The 20,596-nt window shown below is 41.7% G+C and overlaps 1 protein-coding gene across 1 annotated transcript; it reads left to right on the forward strand.

The window, feature by feature from the left end:
* The first annotated feature begins 1,127 nt into the window (after positions 1-1,127).
* Positions 1,128-19,808, forward strand: ipmkb (inositol polyphosphate multikinase b). Its single transcript, XM_064950764.1, has 6 exons — positions 1,128-1,835; positions 3,225-3,310; positions 4,163-4,259; positions 4,664-4,836; positions 15,575-15,656; positions 15,876-19,808. Exons 1-6 carry the CDS (start codon positions 1,631-1,633, stop codon positions 16,514-16,516), a joined length of 1,284 nt encoding a protein of 427 aa, XP_064806836.1. The 5' UTR covers positions 1,128-1,630; the 3' UTR covers positions 16,517-19,808.
* Positions 19,809-20,596: the final 788 nt, after the last annotated feature.

The following is a 20,596-nucleotide window of genomic DNA, read 5'->3' on the forward strand; positions in this document are numbered from 1 at the left end:
TTGCACCGTTGACACAAAACGAGGGACACAGAGGGAAGGGAAGAGAGAGGAGAAAATGAGGGGGAACGGGAGAGAGAAAAGGCAAAGAGGTGGGGGGGAAATGGGGGCTGGGAGATTGATGCAGCGTCTCTTCCATTTTGATACAGATTGCACTGGACTCCTCTGCCATCTGGTGGACAAGCCACCACATTGTTCTTTACATGTTGTTTTCAGTTTTTTTTTCGGGGGCGGGGGTCTATTTCGTGTTGTTCCATGATGGGATTGTTCAGCCTACTTGATTAAAATCCTTCCATACTCTAAACATTATGATTAAATTAAATGACTATTATGCATTATGGGTGGGTCTATAAACAGTATACTAATTATCTCCAATGTTATGATTGCTGAGTGGAAATCTCGAATGCAATTAACTTGTTTAGAACCAAGCATGTTTACAAGATGTGGCTCAATTACGAAGATTTTACAACAGATAAGGCCTATAATTACCACTATAGGGTCAGTGTGATTTGTTCTTGAGTCTTATTTACAGGATGTGACGTCAATCAAAGCGCTGGAAAGAAAACTAGTGATAACGTTCCCTGACTCCTTTTACTTTATGTTCGTATTCATATATTTTATTATTTCCTTTTGTTTTTGCATTGCCGACAAGAAACCGGCATGTAGGCATTTAGTTTACCATGAGTGCATATCATGCGTATATCAGTATATACGACGAATACAACTTGAAGTTTCAGAATGATAAAGTCATCAACTACATTAAATTCATTTGTGCACAGTGATGATAAACCTCATGCAAATGTAAAACATTAAATCAAATCATGGTTTTACCTGACTCATCTAGAACGTAGGCGTAGTCCACATTAGATTTTTTAGGCATTTTCTTTCAACAGTGATGGAAAAGTCACTGCACTGAAGCTGTTGCCAGAAGTAGACAGAATTGCGACAGTAGGGGCAATGTCGCAAGTGTAGTAGGTTAGGTTGGTAGCCAGCAAGATAACATGTTGATAGCCGCCCACATTGGGTACTGTTCGAATGTGAACGTCATTGCAACTATTTAAAGATATCGATAGTGCGTCCGTCATGACATTGTTTCCCGTGCTTATTTTGGTTGTGAAACAATTTCGCGTTGAGGAGCCTGTGTGTCAGATGTGATGTCACCGCTAGCAGCCTGTATTTTAGCATCGTGGGACGTGTAAAATGTAAGCAGACAACAACGGGGCTCGTTTGTGTATGTATCCCAAATAGCCAACTACGGTCGCGCTCGAGGTAGTTTCGAAGAGACGAACATTTTTCGATTTTGCATGCAGATATCGGTCTTGTGTCATCAGAACATTTTTTTTGTGTGAGAGGAGTGTGTTCGTCTCCCTTGTGAGGAAGTGGGATGTGGCCAGAGTGTATTAATGTTGCCGACGAAGATATGAAAATCATTGTAGCAGTGCTTTTGGAGCCTCGCTACATTGTAAATACTAGGTTAGACTTGGTGCTTAACGCGAGCCCATTTGACGAATTCGATGAAGACATCCGTCGGTGTTCGAAATCGTGCTGGGGCCGCTCTGATGACATAATATCAACATGTGAATTATAGATTGGCTATTTTTATTTTATTTTTTTGAAAACCATTGATTTGCTAATGTCAACTCAACGTCAGACAGTGGACTCATCTTTAGCTTTGGGAAGACTGGAAATCAATAGTCCCATGCTGAACCTGGGAACTTGCCTCTCCGGCTCAGTGAAAGAGAAGACCGCTCAGGGAGGATCGCAGGCGGCGCACCTGAACGGATGTGTGCCACTCTCCCATCAGGTGGCCGGTCATAAGTATGGCGTTGATAAAGTAGGTCAGTGACTGGACTTATCCAATATGTTCTCCTTTCGCCGCGACGGTGCATGTTGTTTATCCACTACTGAGTTGCATTTAATTTTGCAATCTTGGTCTGCATGGTAGAATAGCTCCGTTTTTGTTCAATGACAATACCTCAGAAAAGCGGACAGAAGTAGGCAACCCCCCCCCCTCCCCCTCCCCATGATTCTTTATCACCAGGACAACGCTATGGAGCAAACAAGCCGTGGTGATAGGTTTCATAATGACAGTCAATAACAGAATAGAGCACCTGCTTGTAAGCCTTTTGTGTACTTTTTAGTTGAAGCCTGTAGTATCTGCTCTCCTATTGTATAATCAAGCAACTGAAATCCAGTTTGGCTTCTATCACCACTATCACTCTTGATCATCCACTTAGTTGTAGCCTACAAAACTCACCAGGCAACTTACCAGTGGCTATAGCCTAAATCATGAATTAGGCTTACACATCCAATGTTTGAAGTAACACTCCCTTAGCTGAAGGGGCCAATGTATTATTTCTGTCCTTGGAGACAGTGACAGAGCGCCAGTGTCAGTAGGATGTAATCCGTGTTGTCTCTCTGCTAAGAGCCTCTCAGTTGAATCCTACCCTCAGCCAGGGCTTGGGGGTCAGACTCGTATTCAGGTCAAGACTCTTGACACACGTTTAACCTCTGAGTTGATTAAACGCTGACGCTTGGAGTGTTAATTTCCCACCAGTGGGAAGGCCAGGCTGGGGTAAATTCTTTGTCATAGACAGTATCGCTAGCTGTAAACCCACAACCAACCGGTGCATATTCTAATCAGCATAGCCTACTGCATATGCCGTAACGTACAGGAACATGCCGGTGCTTTCTTCTCAGTTTCAAATGTCACAACTGATTTTAGGTGTAAGGTTCAATCTGTGCCTGAGGCAGTAACATTTAGTTGAGTGGATTGCTGTCCATTCTTTCCCCCACTTCATTCTATCTAATATTGGAGCCAAGTATCAAGAGTGAGTGTAAAGTATCTTACTATATATGATACTGGTGCCCAGTCGTCTTTGATAAGGTGCATCGCTTTTAATTTTATTTTTATGACTTCACGTTAAATACAAGTTAACCTTTGCACTTCTCAGCTGGGTATAACTGGCAAACTGTTTGGCCCTGTCTGAGTACTTTAGAAAGGCCTCCTTCCTTTCTCTCTTGAAGTAACTACAATTCTAAAATGGTTGCACAATTGTGAAAGCTAGGGCCCTCTCGGTCACATTTTCCAATCCAGTCATATCTGATCATTGATTATTTAGCCGGAAGGATGTCTTTTTGAGATATTCTGACTTGACTTTTATGCTGCAACCAGTACTAGATCTTTATCTAAGTGTCAGAATGGACCACACCTTTTGTTTCAACAGGCATATTGCAACATCCTGATGGCACAGTACTCAAACAGCTCCAGCCCCCTCCCCGAGGTCCTAGAGAGATGCAGTTCTACAGCATGGTAACCATCCACCGTTTGATGCACAACATCTATAGATATACATGTTATTGTCTGAAGGTACAATCATTTTCACTGTGCAGTGTGCACTTTATGAAGTTGCTGTTCTGCATCACTTTCAATTTAAAAAAACTTTTTTTTTTTTTACTAGGGAACAGTTCTCCCATGTCCAAAGTTTATGTTCAAGTTGACGTGTAGATTTAAATGAGTTAACAAAAAGTGAGTGATTAGTCCTAAACCATTCTATCGTTCAATCGCCCAGAATAGTTCTTAAGGAAGCCTAGCATTCTGGCCCCTTTACAGTGGCTCTGGGGGCCTTTGTTATGGCAATACTGGGCACAGTAATGTAGTCCACATCTCTACTAGCTCAATCAATGGGCAAGGTCAGCACACTCCACACGTATAAACCAGAGGGCTATCTGTTTATTTAAGGGCTTAAGAAAGGTGTTTGCCTCAGCATGTCCACTGCAACAACATTTAGCCAAAGCATTATCAGAGATTTTCCACTGGCACCGCTTACTCTACTATTGTTAAAGTGGACTAAATGTACACGGGACGAAATGGTTGCTTTGGAAATACTCTCTTACAGAGGAATCACGTATTACAAACTCGGGCTACTTTCACCACCATCATTTCACTGTAGTGAATAATAAAAGGGAAGGAAAATAAATGTTTGTACTGTAAAATCGCATTACTCTTAATATTTGTTATACATGCGACGTGTTGGTAAAACAACATCTCTGTCAATAAAGACAGACATTCCCACATAGAGATGGTGAATAGTTCCCTCAATGGAGCTAATGTGATTCTTCAACAAGTATAAAGTATGTCCTAACCGTCCTTTGCTTCTGACAGGTCTACGCCGACGACTGCTGTGATCCGTGTCTGTTGGACCTTCAGCATCACCTCCCCAAATACTTTGGCGCCTGGTCCTCTCCTGAATCTCCTAACGGTAAACACCGGCACATAGCAAAAATCCTTAAACTTACCTGGGATATTATTTCAACATGTACCCGGGGCCTGTATTCACAAATAAACTCAGAGTAGAAGTGCTAATCTAGAATCAGGTCCTCCCTGCCCATAAAATGTTAGTCATTCTGATCTAAAGGGCTAAACTGATACTAGGTCAGAACTTCATTCAGAAAGACTTCTGTCATTCGGATGGTTTCACAGCAGAGCTCTCCAGCTGTTAAATGTAAACAATCATGACAGTGTTCTGCTTTGCTCCAAGGAACATGACACTGTAGTGGTGAAACAAAGCCTCGCCTATCATTCTAGTGGCCAAATGTGTTGATTTATTTCAAAATGTCTCTCTCCCACGCCTTATTTCTGCGCCGCCCTCTGATGACATCACAGAGCTGTACCTGAAACTTGAGGATGTCACTCGGCGGTTCCAGAAGCCCTGTATTATGGACGTGAAGATAGGCCAGAAGAGCTACGATCCCTACGCCTCCTACGAGAAGCGGGACCAGCAGATCAAGAAGTACCCGCTAATGGAGGAGATTGGCTTCCTGGTTCTCGGAATGAGGGTGAGTCTTCCTATTCAGCCTCCTTATGTGCCCCTCCCATTGGGTTGAAAAGGCCTCTCTAACTGCTACTGCCATTCATGTTAATGAGAGGGGCTATATGATACCTTGGAGGCAGTACCTTAGGCCGTTTTTTTACGCTGCAATTATTGAGCAGTAATCCAAACAAATACTCGCGACTACTTATTACTGAAGTGTAAAGCTGAGAAATTCTCCCGTCCATCCTCTATGCCACCTGTGGAGTTTGCGGGTGAGACTCGGCCAAGACTAACCCCTCTCTGGTGTAAACATGATTGTCTCTTCAAGCGAAGTACTCGTACAGTAAAATATCTTTAATAGCAGAGCTATGTTTTTGAAACGGCTGAAATGTATTCCTTGTTTTTATTGAGTTGGTACCTGAAATTACAGGGTAGCCTAGTGGTTAGAGCGTTGGACTAGTAGCCGAAAGGTTGTCAGTTCAAACCCCCGAGCTGACAAGGTACAAATCTGTCGTTCTGCCCTTGAACAGGCAGTTAACCCACTGTTCCCAGGCCGTCATTGAAAATAAGAATTTGTTCTTAACTGACTTGCCTGGTTAAATAAAGGTAAAAAAAAAAAAAAAATGCCTATTCCGTTCTGAAGTTGACTGATGAACAGCACAGTTTGTGAAGGAGAGCATGCTCTAAAAAAAGTGACTTTTTCCAATCCTCCTACAGAGCCACATGCAGTCCAAGAGTTTTGATTCCTATATAGCACCGGAAAGAGCAGATACTAAACTTTCTAACACCTACACTATCATTCAAAAGTTTGTAGATACTTAGAAATGTCCTTGTTTTGGAAAGAAAAGCTTTTTTTTTACCATTTACATAACAAGAAATTGATCAGAAATACAGTGTAGACATTGTTAATGTTGTAAATGACTATTGTAGCTGGATACAGCTGCTTTTTAATGGAATATCTACATAGGCATACAGAGGCCCATTATCAGCAAGCATCACTCCTGTGTTCCAATGGCACCTTGTGTTAGCTAATCTAAGTTTGTCATTTTAAAAGGCTAATTGATCGTTAGAAAACCCTTTTGCAATTATTTTAGAGAAGCTGAAAACAGTTGTGCTGATTAAAGAATCAATAAAACTGGCCTTCTTTATACTAGTTGAGTATCTGAAGCGTCAGCATTTGTGGGTTCAATATATTTGCCAAACAACTCAAAAATTGAGGGGATGGGCTCTTCAGAATATCACTTTTTTTTGTAGAATCACCATGTTTACAACGTAAATACTAGCGACACACAGCAATAGATTGTTTGGGGAAAATATTCTTTATTTTATTATATTCTAATTGTAAAATATGTGTTGATTGCCATAAGGACAGGGGAATTTAAGTGTGTCTTGGCTGCTAAATAAACTAGTGTATTTCATTGGCACTGCACAGCAATATAGCCTAGGCTACTAGCACAGATGTAATAACAGAACATAATTACACTCAAAATATGCTATTCTTTTCTTTTTGAAATGAATTTTCTTAACATCATCATGTTTCTTAATACATTTTTTATTTAATCGTTATTTGACTAGACAAGTCTGTTAAGAACAAATTCTTATTTACAATGATGGCCTACACTGGATAAACCCGGACGACACTGGGCCAATTGTGCGCCTCATTATGGGACTACCAATTACGGCCGGTTGTGATACAGCCTGGATTCGAACCAGGGTGTCTGTATTGACGCCTCTATCACTGAGATGCAGTACCTTAGACCGCTGTGCCACTCGGGAGCCCACTTAAGACCCACCTAAACAAAATTCTAATTAGTTTATTTGTGATGGTGTACAGTTGAAGTCGGAAGTTTACATACACTTAGTTGGAGCCATTTAAACAAATATTTCAACCACGCCACAAAACTATAGTTTTGGCAAGTCTGTTAGGACATCTACTTTGTGCATGACACAAGTAATGTTTTCCAACAATTGTTTACAATTTACAAGCTTCTGATAGGCTAATTGACATCATTTTAGTCAATTGGAGGTGTACCTGTGGATGTATTTCAAGGCCTACCTTCAAACTCAGTGCCTCTTTGCTTGACATCAAGGGAAAATCAAAATAAATCAGCCAAGACCTCAGAAAAAAGAATTGTAGACCTTTACAAGTCTGGTTCATCCTTGGGAGCAATTTCCAAACGCCTGAAGGTATCATGTTCACCTGTACAAGCAATAGTACGCAAGTATAAACACCATGGAACCATGCAGTGGTCATACCACTCAGGAAGGAGACACGTTCTGTCTCCTAGAGATGAACGCACTTTGGTGTGAAAAGTGCAAATCAATCCCAGAACAACAGCAAAGGACCTTGTGAAGATGCTGGAGGAAACGGGTACAAAAGTATCTATATCCACAGTAAAACAAGTCCTATATTGACATAACCGGAAATGCCGCTCAACAAGGAAGAACCCACAACTCCAAAACCGCCATAAAAAAAAAAAAACTATGGTTTGCAACTGCACGTTGGTACGAAGATCATACTTTTTGGAGAAATGTCCTCTGGTCTGATGAAACAAAAATAGAACTGTTTGGCCATAATGACCATCGTTATGTTTGGAGGGAAAAGGGGAGGCTTGCAAGTCGAAGAACACCATCCCAACCGTGAAGCATGGGGGTGGCAGCATCATGTTGTGGGGGTGCTTTGCTGCAGGAGGGACTGGTGCACTTCACAAAATAGATGGCATCATGAGAAAAAATTCTGTGGATATATTGAAGCAACATCTCAAGATATCAGTCAGGAAGTTAAAGCTTGGTCACAAATGGACAACGACCCCAAGCATACTTCCAAAGTTGTGGCAAAATGGTTTAAGGACAACAAAGTCAAGGTATTGGAGTGGCCATCACAAAGCCCTGACCTCAATCCTAAAGAAAATTTGATGGCAGAACTGAAAAAGCGTGTGCGAGCAAGGAGGCCTACAAACCTGACTCATTTACACCAGCTCTGTCAAGAGGAATGGGCCAAAATTCACCCAACTTATGGGAAGCTTGTGGAAGGCTGCCAGAAAGGTTTGACCCAAGTTAAACAAATTAAAGGCAATGCTACCAAATACTAATTGAGTGTATGTGAACTTCTGACCCATTGGGAATGTGATGAAAGATAAAAGCTGAAATAAATCATTCTCTACTATTATTCTGACATTTCACATAATTAAAATAAAGTAGTGATCCTAACTGACCTAAGACAGGACATTTTTACGAGGATTATATGTCAGGAATTGTGAAACTGAGTTTAAATGTATTTGGCTAAGGTGTATGTAAACTTCCGACTTCAACTGTATATTAAATAGATTATTATTTATTATTAGTTAAAATAGGTATTGGTGGCTATTTGTAGTGTTAAATAGGCATACAGTGCATTCTGTAAGTATTCAGACCCCTTCCCTTTTTCCACATTTTGTGTCGTTACAGCCTTATTCTAAAATGCATTAATCTACACACAATACCCCATAATGACAAAGCAAAAAGTAAAAAAACATTTTTTTTTGCAAATTTATAAAAAATCATATACCTTATTTACCTAACTAAATTGATTTGGAGTCCACCTGTGTACATTCAATAAATTAGACATGAATTGGAAAGGCACACACCTACAGTATCCTATATAAGCTCCCACAGTTTGAGGGGGAAAAAACAATTTAATTCATTTTAGAATAAGGCTGTAACGTAGCAAAATGTGGAAAAAAAAGTCAAGAAGTCTGAATACTTTCCAAATGCACTGATGTGGTCAACTTGACCATCATGGCGCTTTGAGGGAGAAATGCTCAGAAAGTTTGTCGTTTTTATGCTGTTGGATCTCAAAATACTGCTAGACTGTAAAATACAGATATTTAGGAAAAATGAGCGACAGGTGGGTCAAAGGTTTTATTGAAAGGAAGTAATTGAAATGACTAAATTGATCATCGTAAGTGGTTACTTGGCATTTAGTAACCATTTTGAGAAAATAAAGGTTGAGAGTCTGGCAGGGCAGGATATGAGGTTATTTCTATATGGCAGGATATGAGGTTATTTCTATATGAAGGGTAGATTAGATCACTATTGATATTCACTATCTTCATTATATTAATAGTTTATCTGTTATGTCAAGTTTGTCATGGTCAGAAAAAGAAAGTTCAATGATTTTTTTGTTGTTGTTGCCAGACCTCAACTCAATACGCTGAGTACCAATTCATTAGGAACTGACTAAGTGGATCCAGGTGACGGCTATGATCCCCTATTGATGTCATCTGTTAAATCCACTTGTGTAGATGAAGGGGAAGAGACTGGTTAAAGGAGGATTTTTAAGCCTTGAGACAATGGAGACATGGATTGTGTATGTGTGCCATTCAGAGGGTGTATGGGCAAGACAAACGATTTTAAGAGCCTTTGAACGGGGTATAGTAGTAGGTGCCAGGCGAACTGCAGCGCTGTATGACTTTTTTGTGCTCAATAGTTCCCTCATGTCTATCAAGAATGGTCCACTGCCCAAAGGACACCCAGTCAACTTGACACAAGTGTCGGAAGCATTGGAGTCAACATGGGCCAGCATCCCTGTGGAACATTTAAACAAATTGAGGCTGTTCTGAGGGCCAAAGGGGAGTGCAACTCAATATTAGGAAGGTATTCCTACTGTTTTGTACACTGTGTTGTTTTGTACACTCACCAGCATTGAACAAGTAGAATCAATACCCGATGACCTCATCTCCGCCATCAGACCAGTTGTTTTCCGTTAACATTGTAATCACAGGAACCCAATGTCAATAATCCCTCCAAGGGCTTTTACCAGGTGTTGATAAACCTGCCTGGGCAGCTGAACCAGAGCTAGAAGGACGATTCAAAGATTGTTGTGTTTAGGTCAAGTGTTTTTGCAACAATGCCCTATGTTTGGAGTCAATGTAGAAGTGTGCCCTCTGCTCGCCCTTTCTGGTCTACCACTTACTGGCTTAATGGTATCCGGGCAATGCAGGACGCAATCGCTTTTGCTAGTATCCTAGCCAAGAGACTCATAGACCTTGAGTAGGAAAACTGTTCACCCACCGCCGCACAGTTGATGGCTGCAGGATTTGGTTCACTTTGTAAAACTAGAAAAAAGTGTGTTATACGTTTTCCCTTTCAAAGTGTATTTCATTCCAAAATGATGTAGATCATTCCTTCTCCAGAGGCCAGACCTCCCCTTTCCACTTGTAAATTGCTTGCTTGACTGTTGATGCTGCTTTTGGTATTTATTTTTAACTATCTGATTTGCCTCCATAATCTGTATTGCTGGCTTGGTCCTGCTGAGAATCTGCTACCATACTTATCCATGAACCTTTTTTAAGTGGTGTTTCTTTGCCCTGGTTCTGACCCCTTTTTAAGGATTGAGAAACACTACCTTTTGAACAATGTGCTTGCCCTAGTGCTCTCTCACTACTTTTTTATTTATTGAACTATTCACACATCATCAAGCCTTTCGTTGGGGTTGGAGGTGTGGGAGTGTGCACCCTTTTGGGTCCTGGGACCAGGATTGAGAAACACTGCCTTTGAACAATGTTAAAATATCCATGACCTTGAGTGTACCTGATCCTCTGACCCATCTAATTGTACATGTTCAGTCCACCTCCAGATTATTGGCAACCTTGATAAAGATGAGCAAAAAATACTGGATAAAAGAACCTGATGACAGAGTTCCTCAGTGGAGAGCCTTCCAGAAAGACAACCATCTCTGCAGCACTCCATCAATCAAGCCTTTATGGTAGTGGCCAGACGGAAGCTGACCTCAATAAAAGGCACACGACAGCCCGCTCAGAGTTTGCCAAAAGACACCTAAAGGACTCTCAGACCATGAGAAACAAGATCCTCTAGTCTGATGAAACCAAGATTGATTTCTTTGGCCTGAAGCATCACGTCTGGAGGAAACTAGGCACCATCCCTACGGTTACGCATGGTGGTGGTGGCAGCATCATGAGGTGGGAATGTTTTTCAGCGGCAGGGATTGGGAGACTAGTCGGGATGGAGGGCAAGATGAACAGGGCAAAGTACAGAGAGATCCTTGATGAAAGCCTGCTCAGGACCTCAAAATGGGGCGAAGGTTCACCTTCCAACAGGACAACGACCCAACAGGACAACGACCCAACAGGACAACGACCCAACAGGACAATGCAGGAGTGGATTCGGGTCTCTGAATACTTATACCATTGCACGGGCCATTCAAGGACATTCAGAGACTTGTCCCAAAGCAGCAGCAGGCTTTCATCAAGGATCTCTATGTACTTTGCTCCGTTCATCTTTCCCTCCATCCTGATTAGGAAATTCCTTCGACCTCATGGCTTGGTTTTTGCTCTGACATGCACTGTCAACTGTGGGACCTTATATAGGCAGGTGGGTGCTTTTCCAAATCATGTCCAATCAATTTAATTTACCACAGGTGGACTCCAGGTTGTAGAAACATCAAGGATCATCATTAGAAACAGGATACAGCTGAGCTCAATTTCGAGTCTCACAGTAAAGGGTCTGAATACTTACGTAAATAGGGTATTTCAGTTTTTTTATTTTTAATACATTTGCAAAAATGTCTAAACCTGTTTTTCTTTTCTCGCTTTGTCATTATGGGGTATTGTGTGTAGATTGAGGAAAATGTTTAATTTAATACATTTTAGAATAAGGCTGTAACGTAACAATGTGAAGTGGTCTGAATACCTTCCAAATGCACTGTAGATGCATCTCATTAGTCCAACGTCACCTGTTCCAATGTCCTACTTCCCAGTTACTGTCTGACTGGCTTCACACCTCACACATGTTTTGGTTAATGTTTATGTGAAGAGTTCCATTTCTCATCCGGTTCCATTCTGAAGTCCTCGCTGTTTGAACACAGGGTTGGTCGTCGCTGACCAGTCAATCACACAGAGCTAAAACCAATATACCACTATTCTTCCATTCCATAACGACTTACAGGAGAGTCCTCATCTCTACCCCCAACGACCAAATCCAGCCTATTGTAATATAGTTGATTGCCCCCCCCCCCTCAACAGCAGGATTGTTATGCTTTTACATTGACACCATGGATTAAGTATAGAGCAGCTTTCAGTGTTGCCTTGGTATATGGAAAACTCAGTGTCACTTTGTTAAACAGTCATGCCATTTGCAAGATTTCAATACAGCTGGACTGCAAAATACTACCACGTGCTATATGGTTTTATTGAACAATTCACTGAACGTGGCCTTACACGTCAGCATATTTACACTGCATTCGGAAAGTTTTCAGACCACTTAACCTTTTCCACATTACGTTACAGCCTTTTTGATTAAATAAATAACAAATATTCTCAATCTAGACACAATACCCCGTAATGACCATATGACTAAAGGTTTTTAGAACTTTTTGCAAATGTATTAAAAGTAAATGAACTGAAATACCTTACATACAGTGGGGCAAAAAAAGTATTTAGTCAGCTCCAATTGTGCAAGTTCTCCCACTTAAAAAGATGAGGCCTGTAATTTTCATCATATGACAGACAAAATGAGAAAAAAAATTCCAGAAAATCACATTGTAGGATTTTTAATGAATTTATTTGCAAATTATGGTGGACCAAATACTTATTTTCCACCATAATTTGCAAATAAATTCATTAAAAATCCTACAATGTGATTTTCTGGATTTTTTTTCTTCTCATTTTGTCTGTCATTGTTGAAGTGTACCTATGATGAAAATTACAGGCCTCATCTTTTTAAGTGGGAGAACTTGAACAATTGGTGGCTGACTAAATACTTTTTTGCCCCACTGTAACTATTCAGACTCTTGGCTATGAGACTTGAAATTGAGCTTAAGTGCATCCTGTTTCCATTGATCATCCTTGTGATGTTTCTACAACTTGGACATGATTTGGAAAGGTACACCCATGTCTATATAAGGTCCCACAGTTGTCTGCATGTCAGACCAAAAACCAAGCCATGATTTCGAAGGAATTGTCCGTAGATCTCCGAGATAGGCTTGTGTCGAGGCACAGATCTGTAGAAGGGTACAAAAACATGTCTGCAGCATTGAAGGCCCCCAAGAACACAGTGGCCTCCATCATTCGTAATTGGAAGAAGTTTGGAACCACCCAAGACTCTTCCTAGAGCTGGCCGCCAGGCTAAACTGAGCAATCAGGAGAGAAGGGCCTTGGTCAGGGAGGTGACTAAGAACCCGATGGTCACTCTGACAAAGCTCCAGAGTTCCTCTGTGGAGATGGGAGAGCCTTCTAGAAGGACAACCATCTCTGCAGCACTCCACCAATCAGGTCTTTATGGTAGAATGGGCAGACAGAAGCCACTCCTCAGTAAAAGGCACATGACAGCCCGCTTGGAGTTTGCCAAAAGGCACCTAAAGGACTGTCATACCATGGGAAACAAGATTCTCTAGTCTGATGAATCCAATATTGATTCCTTTGGCCTGAATGCCAAGCGTCATGTATGGAGGAAACCTGGCACCATCCCTACGGTGAAGCACGGTGATGGCAGCATCACGCTGTGGGGATGTTTTTCAGTGGCAGGGACTGGGAGACTAGTCAGGATGGAGGGAAAGGTGAACGGAGCAAAGTACTGAGAGATCCTTTATGAAAGCCTGCTCCGGGACAAGTCTCAATGTCCTTGAGTGGCCCAGCCAGAGCCCGGACTTGAACCCAATCGCACATCTCTGGAGTGACCTGAAAATAGCTGTGCCATGACATTCCCCATCCAACCTGACAAAGCTTGAGAGGATCTGCAGAGAAGAATGGGAGAAACTCCCTAAATACCAAGCTTGTAGTGTCATACCCAAGAAGACCTGAGGTTGTACTCGCTGCCGAAGGTGCTTCAACAAGATACTGAGTAAAGGGTCTGAATACTTATGTAAATATGAAATTTCAGTTAATAAAATTAAAACATGTTTTGCTTTAATCACTGGTTACTGTGTATATATTGATGAAGGGGAGAAAAAAAAACAATTGAATCAATTTTAGAATAAGGCTGTAACGTAACAAAATGTGGAAAAAGGAAAGTGGTCGGCATACTTTCCGAATGCACTGTACATACCTGAAAAGTACACGCAGACAAAAGGCATTTGACTGCATGGCAAATAGTCTAATCAGTTAAACGCTCCACTTTGCTGGTCTTTTATCTTGCCTGTGTAACTAATTATGTAGTTGTTGTAAAAATGTAAGCCTTGTTCAGTATTTGTAGTGTTACAGGTTAGGGTTTTTCTCTCCATTTTAGCATGTGTAACCTAGCACATCATTAGTCAGGATGTGTTTCACCTGCACAGGCCCAGCTGGTATTTAAGACCTGCTGGCCCAGTGCATCAGTTGGAGGGGAGATGTTGGGAGAACTACACCTACAGCTCTTCCACATTAGAGAGCCGAACAAAGCCTTCATCTGGTTTCTCTTCATATCCATTGGTACTTCCTAATTTTTTTTTTTTTTAGTTTGTCTTTTCTCAGGCAAATCCAGTGGGCATCCATGGTGGGTGTTTTTTAAGACCCCGCTGAAGTTGCTTGGCCAGCACCCAGTAGTCACCCATATTGATGCCTTTTAGAGCCCCTTCTAAACCCCACCTGTTTTGTGTTTGTCAGTGACTCATTTGTTCCCTTTTTTTTCTGTGCGCAACGACATTTTGAGTTTGTCTTTTGGTTACCAAACAGCAGCCTCTTGGGAGGTCAGTAATAGGAAGCCTCTAGCCACCAGTGGAACAGGATGGAGCGTCTATCTGACTGATCTCCAGATCTGTTGACTAGGACCTTTCCTTTACCCCAATCACCATTTATGCCCTCTCCTCCTTTGGGTGTTCCTCACAGGTCTCTGAGGGTCATGATAACATAACTGCTCTTAACTCCAATGTCAATCGGCAAATGAATGAGTAAAAGTGCCTGTCGCACTCTGCTTTGGGAAATGAATGTTGAGGACCACCGGTATAGTTTTCACTTCTGGAATATTTGCCTCCACATGGCCTAGGACCTGCACTGGCAAGCTCTGTCATACCAGGTTGTCTTCTCACTCGTCAATAAGGTAGACTAGTAAGCAAATAAGATTCATCGTAGTCTAGGCTTTGTAAGAACACAGACCTTTCAGCACGAGGGGTCGTCCACTGACATGCCCTATGTTTGCCCCAGGGTCAAAGGCTTTCTGGCACGGAGCATGGAAAAATCTGCTGATCACCACAGAGTGATAAGACTAATTACTGATAATGATGTTCCGGATTGTAGTGATAGAAGGGAGGAATCCCTCTGGGGAAGACAACAGTTTTGCTCCTCTCGGCGTGGGAATGGAATTATCTCGGAGTCCTCACAGACTTCAGAGATCTACTCGCATTGCTATTAATATAACCGGGGGAAAAATGTATATGTGCATCATATTCTAAATGTTTTGAGAAAATTGTGTAAAAATAATTTCTCCACCAGAGGGAGTATTCCACCCATGATTGTATCACTGAGTTTGTTATATAGAGACACGTCATCTCCTTTTGAAGTTAAGCAGTGCTTGTTAGGCCTATTGTTTGTTCTCATATGGAAGCACTATGTGCTGCATCTAACTTGGCCGCACCGAGTGGCGCATCGGTCTAAGGCACTGTATCTCAGTGCCTTAGACCGGCTGTGATCGGGAGTCCCATAGGGCGGCACACAATTTAGCCCAGCGTCGTCCGGTTTAGGGGAGGATCTGGCCCGGGGTAGGCCGTTATTGTAAAATTTGAATTTGTTCGTAACTGACTTGACTAGTTAAATAAAAAGTCATTCTTCCTTTCTGTCTTTCGAACCCTCCAGGTGTACAAGGTGAACTCTGACGGCTATGACTCGTATGACCAACATTACGGACGAGGCCTCCTCAAGGACACCGTCAAAGACGGTGAGCTCCTGAGACAATAATAATCCCGGCACAAAATAAACATGTATACCTTTCTGTCTATTTCCACAGGGTTTCGCTTGTAGTTGCTAGCCAAGCTTGCTCTCAATTAGACGATGCCCGATGCGTTTTCCTAAACAGACTAAATCATCGGCGCCATTTCTCATCAGAAAACATTGTATTCTTCAACAACAACAATTACCTCTCCCGTTCCTCTCCCAGGTTTATCAAAATTCTTCTATAATGGGACGAGTCTGAGGAAAGACGCCATCACTGCCAGTATCCTGAAGGTCCAGAACATCCTGAGATGGTTCGAGGGCCAGATCCAGTTAACCTTCTATGCCAGCTCCTTGTTGTTTGTATACGAGGGCCTGCCTCCTCCCAACCCGGAGGGCCACATCCCCAGGGGCCTACCAGAGAAGACCACGTCTGCCGCCTGCTGCGAGCCCAACGTGGACGTACTGGAACACAACAACAACGTCTGCGCTGCCATGCCGCTCGACTACAGCCTGTCCACCATGTATGCCATGCACAAGAAGGGCTGCACCCGGGGTCACCATGGCAACATCACCGGCGGCAACGCCACGACAGACCCCAACCCCCAGGCGCACAACAGCACGTGGAAGTGCCCAGGTCTGGTGTCCTCGGAGCAGCCCAACGGCAACGGTGTCAAAGCACGACTGGAAGAAGAGGAAGTGGGGGAGGGAGGCCGGGGGGAGCCGCAGCCAGAGCAGAGGGTCAGCGAAGTGGAGGTGAGGATGATTGACTTTGCTCACGTCTTCCCCAGCGAGAGCCAGGACCGAGGCTACATCTATGGCCTGAAACACTTGCTGGAGGTGCTGCAGCAGATCCTCCACCAATAACCTTCTTTCTCCAGTGGTTTGTCTTGTCTCTCATTGGTCAAGTGTACCTAATCTGTGTTTTACAGTCCCAGTCCCTCGCCCCGTGATTCACTGCACTATATGCACTATATCAATGAAGTCGTTTCTCCATAGCTCTTTGTCCGACGTATGTGCTTCTTGATTCTTAACCACTGTTAACAGGTATCTAACTCAGGTAAACTACTGTAATCAATACTCAAGTGATTATCCCTAAAGAGTACCCTCGTTTTGTTGGCTTGCGTATGATATGTTGTATGTTTTTTTATATATAATTATATAATTATAATTTTTATATAATTAAGTGTATGTCTTTTTGTTTTATTTCTGATCCTTTTGTCTTTTTAATTGTCCCAGAATGATTTGTATTTATCCATTTTAAGTTATACTCAGTAGAGGGTAAGTACTTTCAGCATTGCTGTTCTCTATCTAGCTATATGTTTTGCTTCCAAATTGCCTTACCTGATCTTCTTAACCTGTATCCTTGCAGTGGTACTTGTTCATGATTGACCTTCAAGATTATATTAATCTCGGAAAACAAGAACTAAAGTCTTGTTTAGTTGTGTCAGATGCTCTGTTAAGTTCTCGGGGGATATGTTAAAAGATACTAACACGACTTGTGAAGTCCCCCCCCCACCCCAACAGAAACGCTTGTTTCAGACAAGTCTATGGGCCAAATGTCCCCTTCCCGAAATTCGAAAGATCCGAGAGCACCTGTGAAATCGTGATTTGTCCAAACGATTAGTGACACAAAATCAGCATAGCACAAAAGAGTTCCTCGTTAGGTCATCACATCCCACAGTCTGTCGACAGATGCTGCCGCTGTTTCTACTGTTTCCAACGAGAGCTGAAGGTGATCTGTATGCCGGAGATTGTCCTCCCTCTGCCCACTACACTGTGTGTCATGGTCTGTTCAGTTGTGAAGAAATTGCAATACGCTGCTGTGATGACAATGAATTCACAGACTGACCAGAGAGAGATTTTGAGTTTGTTTTATCTAGTGATTCATGTTCAGAGGGATAGAATGCCAAAGTACTGGGTCTTTTTTTGTTTTTTGGAGAGGGAGCCTGGTCTGGATAGAGTTCTGAACTTGGAGGCCTGGAGGTAGATTAGATCCTCGTGGTGTTGTCTCTACCCCGACAATGCTTCCGCAGTGTGATCTCTGTCAAGATATTGTCAATCGTTTCAGTGAAGAGAAATGTTGTTTTTCATTTGCTTCTTCTTAACCCTGATAGCTATAGAATGTTTGATGTAATTATTTTAACAGACGATACGCTGATCTTTTCACAGATACGCTGACCGTGCTACATTTTTATGTTTGATTTTTAAACTAATACCAAAAGACACATTTATTTTGGATGATAATCTTATCAGTCAAAAAAACCTTGACGATTTAGTACATATTTTAAATGGTAAGGAGGAACAACCTTTTATGAGAGATGTTTACAGTCTTTTGAAGATATTTTGACTTATTATCACTGCCTTATTTCTTTCTACTCCATATATTCATTTCAAAACGTTCATTCTGGCAGCTTTACATTTACTCAAAATGTCTTCATTTTATTGTTCCAACAACTCCTTAGCAAGCGACCAGCTTCAGCATTTTGCAACAGGGCTATTGTTTATTTGAGTAAAATTCCCCAAATTGTAGGTAAAGAACGGTTGGTAATGATTTACATTACAGTGACACTGTCTTCATTAAGTAACTCCTAACCCATTTATAAGCACATTCATTTAAAAAAAAAATAAACATTTCATAACATTTTGTTTTATAGATGTGCTATAAGTGTTCTGTTTCTGGAGGTGCAGTAATGTCTGTCGTTACTGAATAAGGTACCTCTAAGATGGTTGTTTACTATTGACACCCTCTGCAGCTCTTTTGGAAGTTGTGTAATACATTAGCGCCACAACGGGTAGATGGGACTCTATACAACGACTTTACGTTTCATCTGGGTGAAGTCAAAATGACGACTTGTTCTACAATGAATTGAAATCTCTTGTTTACACACCGGTTCTATTTTTTTCTTCTTTCTGGGTAAACGGTGTCTTCGTAGAGTTAATGGGCAAGAAGTTAACAAAAATTGTTTTGGTTTGTGTTTGCTGAAGTCTGCTATTCTTAAAAAAACAAATAAATAAATGCACTGAAAAACAAATGAATATAGCTAATGTATCAAATCTGTCCCTTTGCTGTGAACTAACCAATGACTTTCCCATTGTGGGAATGTTGTTTAGTTTATCCACAAAGTGGTTTTATATAATATCTGACTGAAATGTTTAAGTTGGTGTATTGAAACTCTCATGTGGCATTTGGCAAGACTGGATTTTGTCTTTTAGACTTGAGCTTATCAGAAGTGAGTTATCATTTATTGTATATACAGGACAAACTCAATTTCTCTCAGATTTTTTGCAACAAACTGTAGCTAAGTAATCCGATGATTTGATTGGGTTAGCGAATCAACAACTTATTTTCCAGCTTGTTGTAATTATTGTTCTGAACCCTTACTTACAAAGGCTGCTTACCGAAGGGTAGTCCAATTCAGAAATGTATTTACAAATTGGTCTTTTAACCAATCAGATCAGTCCTGAAAAATATCTGACGTGATCAGTCAAAAGACCAGTTGGTGGAAAAACACATCTGAATTGGGCTGCCTGTTTTAAACTCAGCCATATTCTCAGAGTATGAGTGCCAAGGTGTATTCAGTTTGCTTGAACGTTTTCTACGTTGCGAAACGGTTTGTACTAAACGACACATTTCTCTGAAACATTCTTGTACGCTTTTGAAAAGAACGTAAAAACCTACTGAACGCAGCCCTGACATAGGATCAGTTCTGCCTACATTTGCCATAATTGATACGATTTATATGGAGAGGTGGGACCTGAACCTAGATCAACACTCCTACTCTGAGACACTTTGTAAATACGGGTCCTGGGTTTCATTGAGCCTTGGCTGGTCTCATGCTTCTTCCTGTGGTCTGGAATAATATGGAGTATAGTATCAGTGCTGTCAGAATGTTCTATCTCCTCCCGTTGGTTCTGCTGTCTGTCCATCCCGGGGGAATGCTGATCTGTTCTGACGTATACAGTAACATAATATGCAGGGGAAATGATGACGTGTATCTGCTGTTTCTCTCTCATATCGGATCTAAATTGATGACTAATTACTACTTTTTGTAAATGACCTATATGAGAATGTATAATAGGAGAGATTCAATAATGGCTGTATATTTGGAACACTATTATTACTAATAAAATTCCCAATGAAATTTGGGTTCTTTTAGCTTTTTCTTGTGGTCTTTGAATCCATGTATGTTCCCCCCACTTCCATTTTCTTTCACGTGCAGACTGAATAAAGAATATCTTTCAGTAATTCTATAACGGAAGTGCCTAGGAGGGAATTGTTGACTAGAGCCTCGGGTTTGGCTTCTCTCTCCAGCTCGATGCCATTTTTTATTTACTGCTATTGCCTTGTCTCTATAGCTACCATATAATACAATATAGCAATTCTCTGGTTTCAGCACCATAAAAAAAACACATGAAATGAAATTACACGAATGAACAGTATACAACGGAGAACAGTGAATGTGACAGAAGTAGACTACCCGGAGGAGTTGGTGCTCCTGAAGGTTGAATAGTCATCTCGCAGCATGTTAAGGGGCAGAGGTGACCACGTTTCCTCCAGACAGCCAGGGTCGTACCACTGAGGGGGAAGGAGCAACAGAATCGGGGTCTTAGCCCTGACATGTCGCTGGGAGGAGTGACAGTGACCCTGCTTTATGTCACCACAGCCATGCCACGGCACGCAACCCCAGAGCAATGATACGATCCCTCTCTCTCTCTCAATTCACAGAGCAGAGATTTTTTTAAGTCCAAGACGCTTGGAATCGGGATTGTGACAGAACACAGACATGACTGTTTTGAGGTAGAGTAGTTGTACCCAATGACTGGGTGATCTTTTTTTTTTTCAATGCATTCATAGTCATATAAAGACGTGATTCTAAATGGATTCTCACAAGTGGGTAAGTCGGTGAAATGCGTCACCAGACACAGTACCAGAGAGCTGTGGAG

This window comes from Oncorhynchus masou, chromosome 31 (genome assembly GCF_036934945.1).
Source record: "Oncorhynchus masou masou isolate Uvic2021 chromosome 31, UVic_Omas_1.1, whole genome shotgun sequence".
In the NCBI taxonomy this organism is placed as follows: domain Eukaryota; kingdom Metazoa; phylum Chordata; class Actinopteri; order Salmoniformes; family Salmonidae; genus Oncorhynchus; species Oncorhynchus masou.

Excerpts from the sequence above, each read along its gene's own strand:
- ipmkb (XM_064950764.1), top strand. The coding sequence starts at position 1,631 with ATGTCAACTCAACGTCAGACAGTGGACTCATCTTTAGCTTTGGGAAGA. Across the intron at positions 4,837-15,574 it reads TCCTGGTTCTCGGAATGAGG|GTGTACAAGGTGAACTCTGA; the intron begins GTGAGTCTTCCT and ends CGAACCCTCCAG. Across the intron at positions 15,657-15,875 it reads CAAGGACACCGTCAAAGACG|GTTTATCAAAATTCTTCTAT; the intron begins GTGAGCTCCTGA and ends TTCCTCTCCCAG.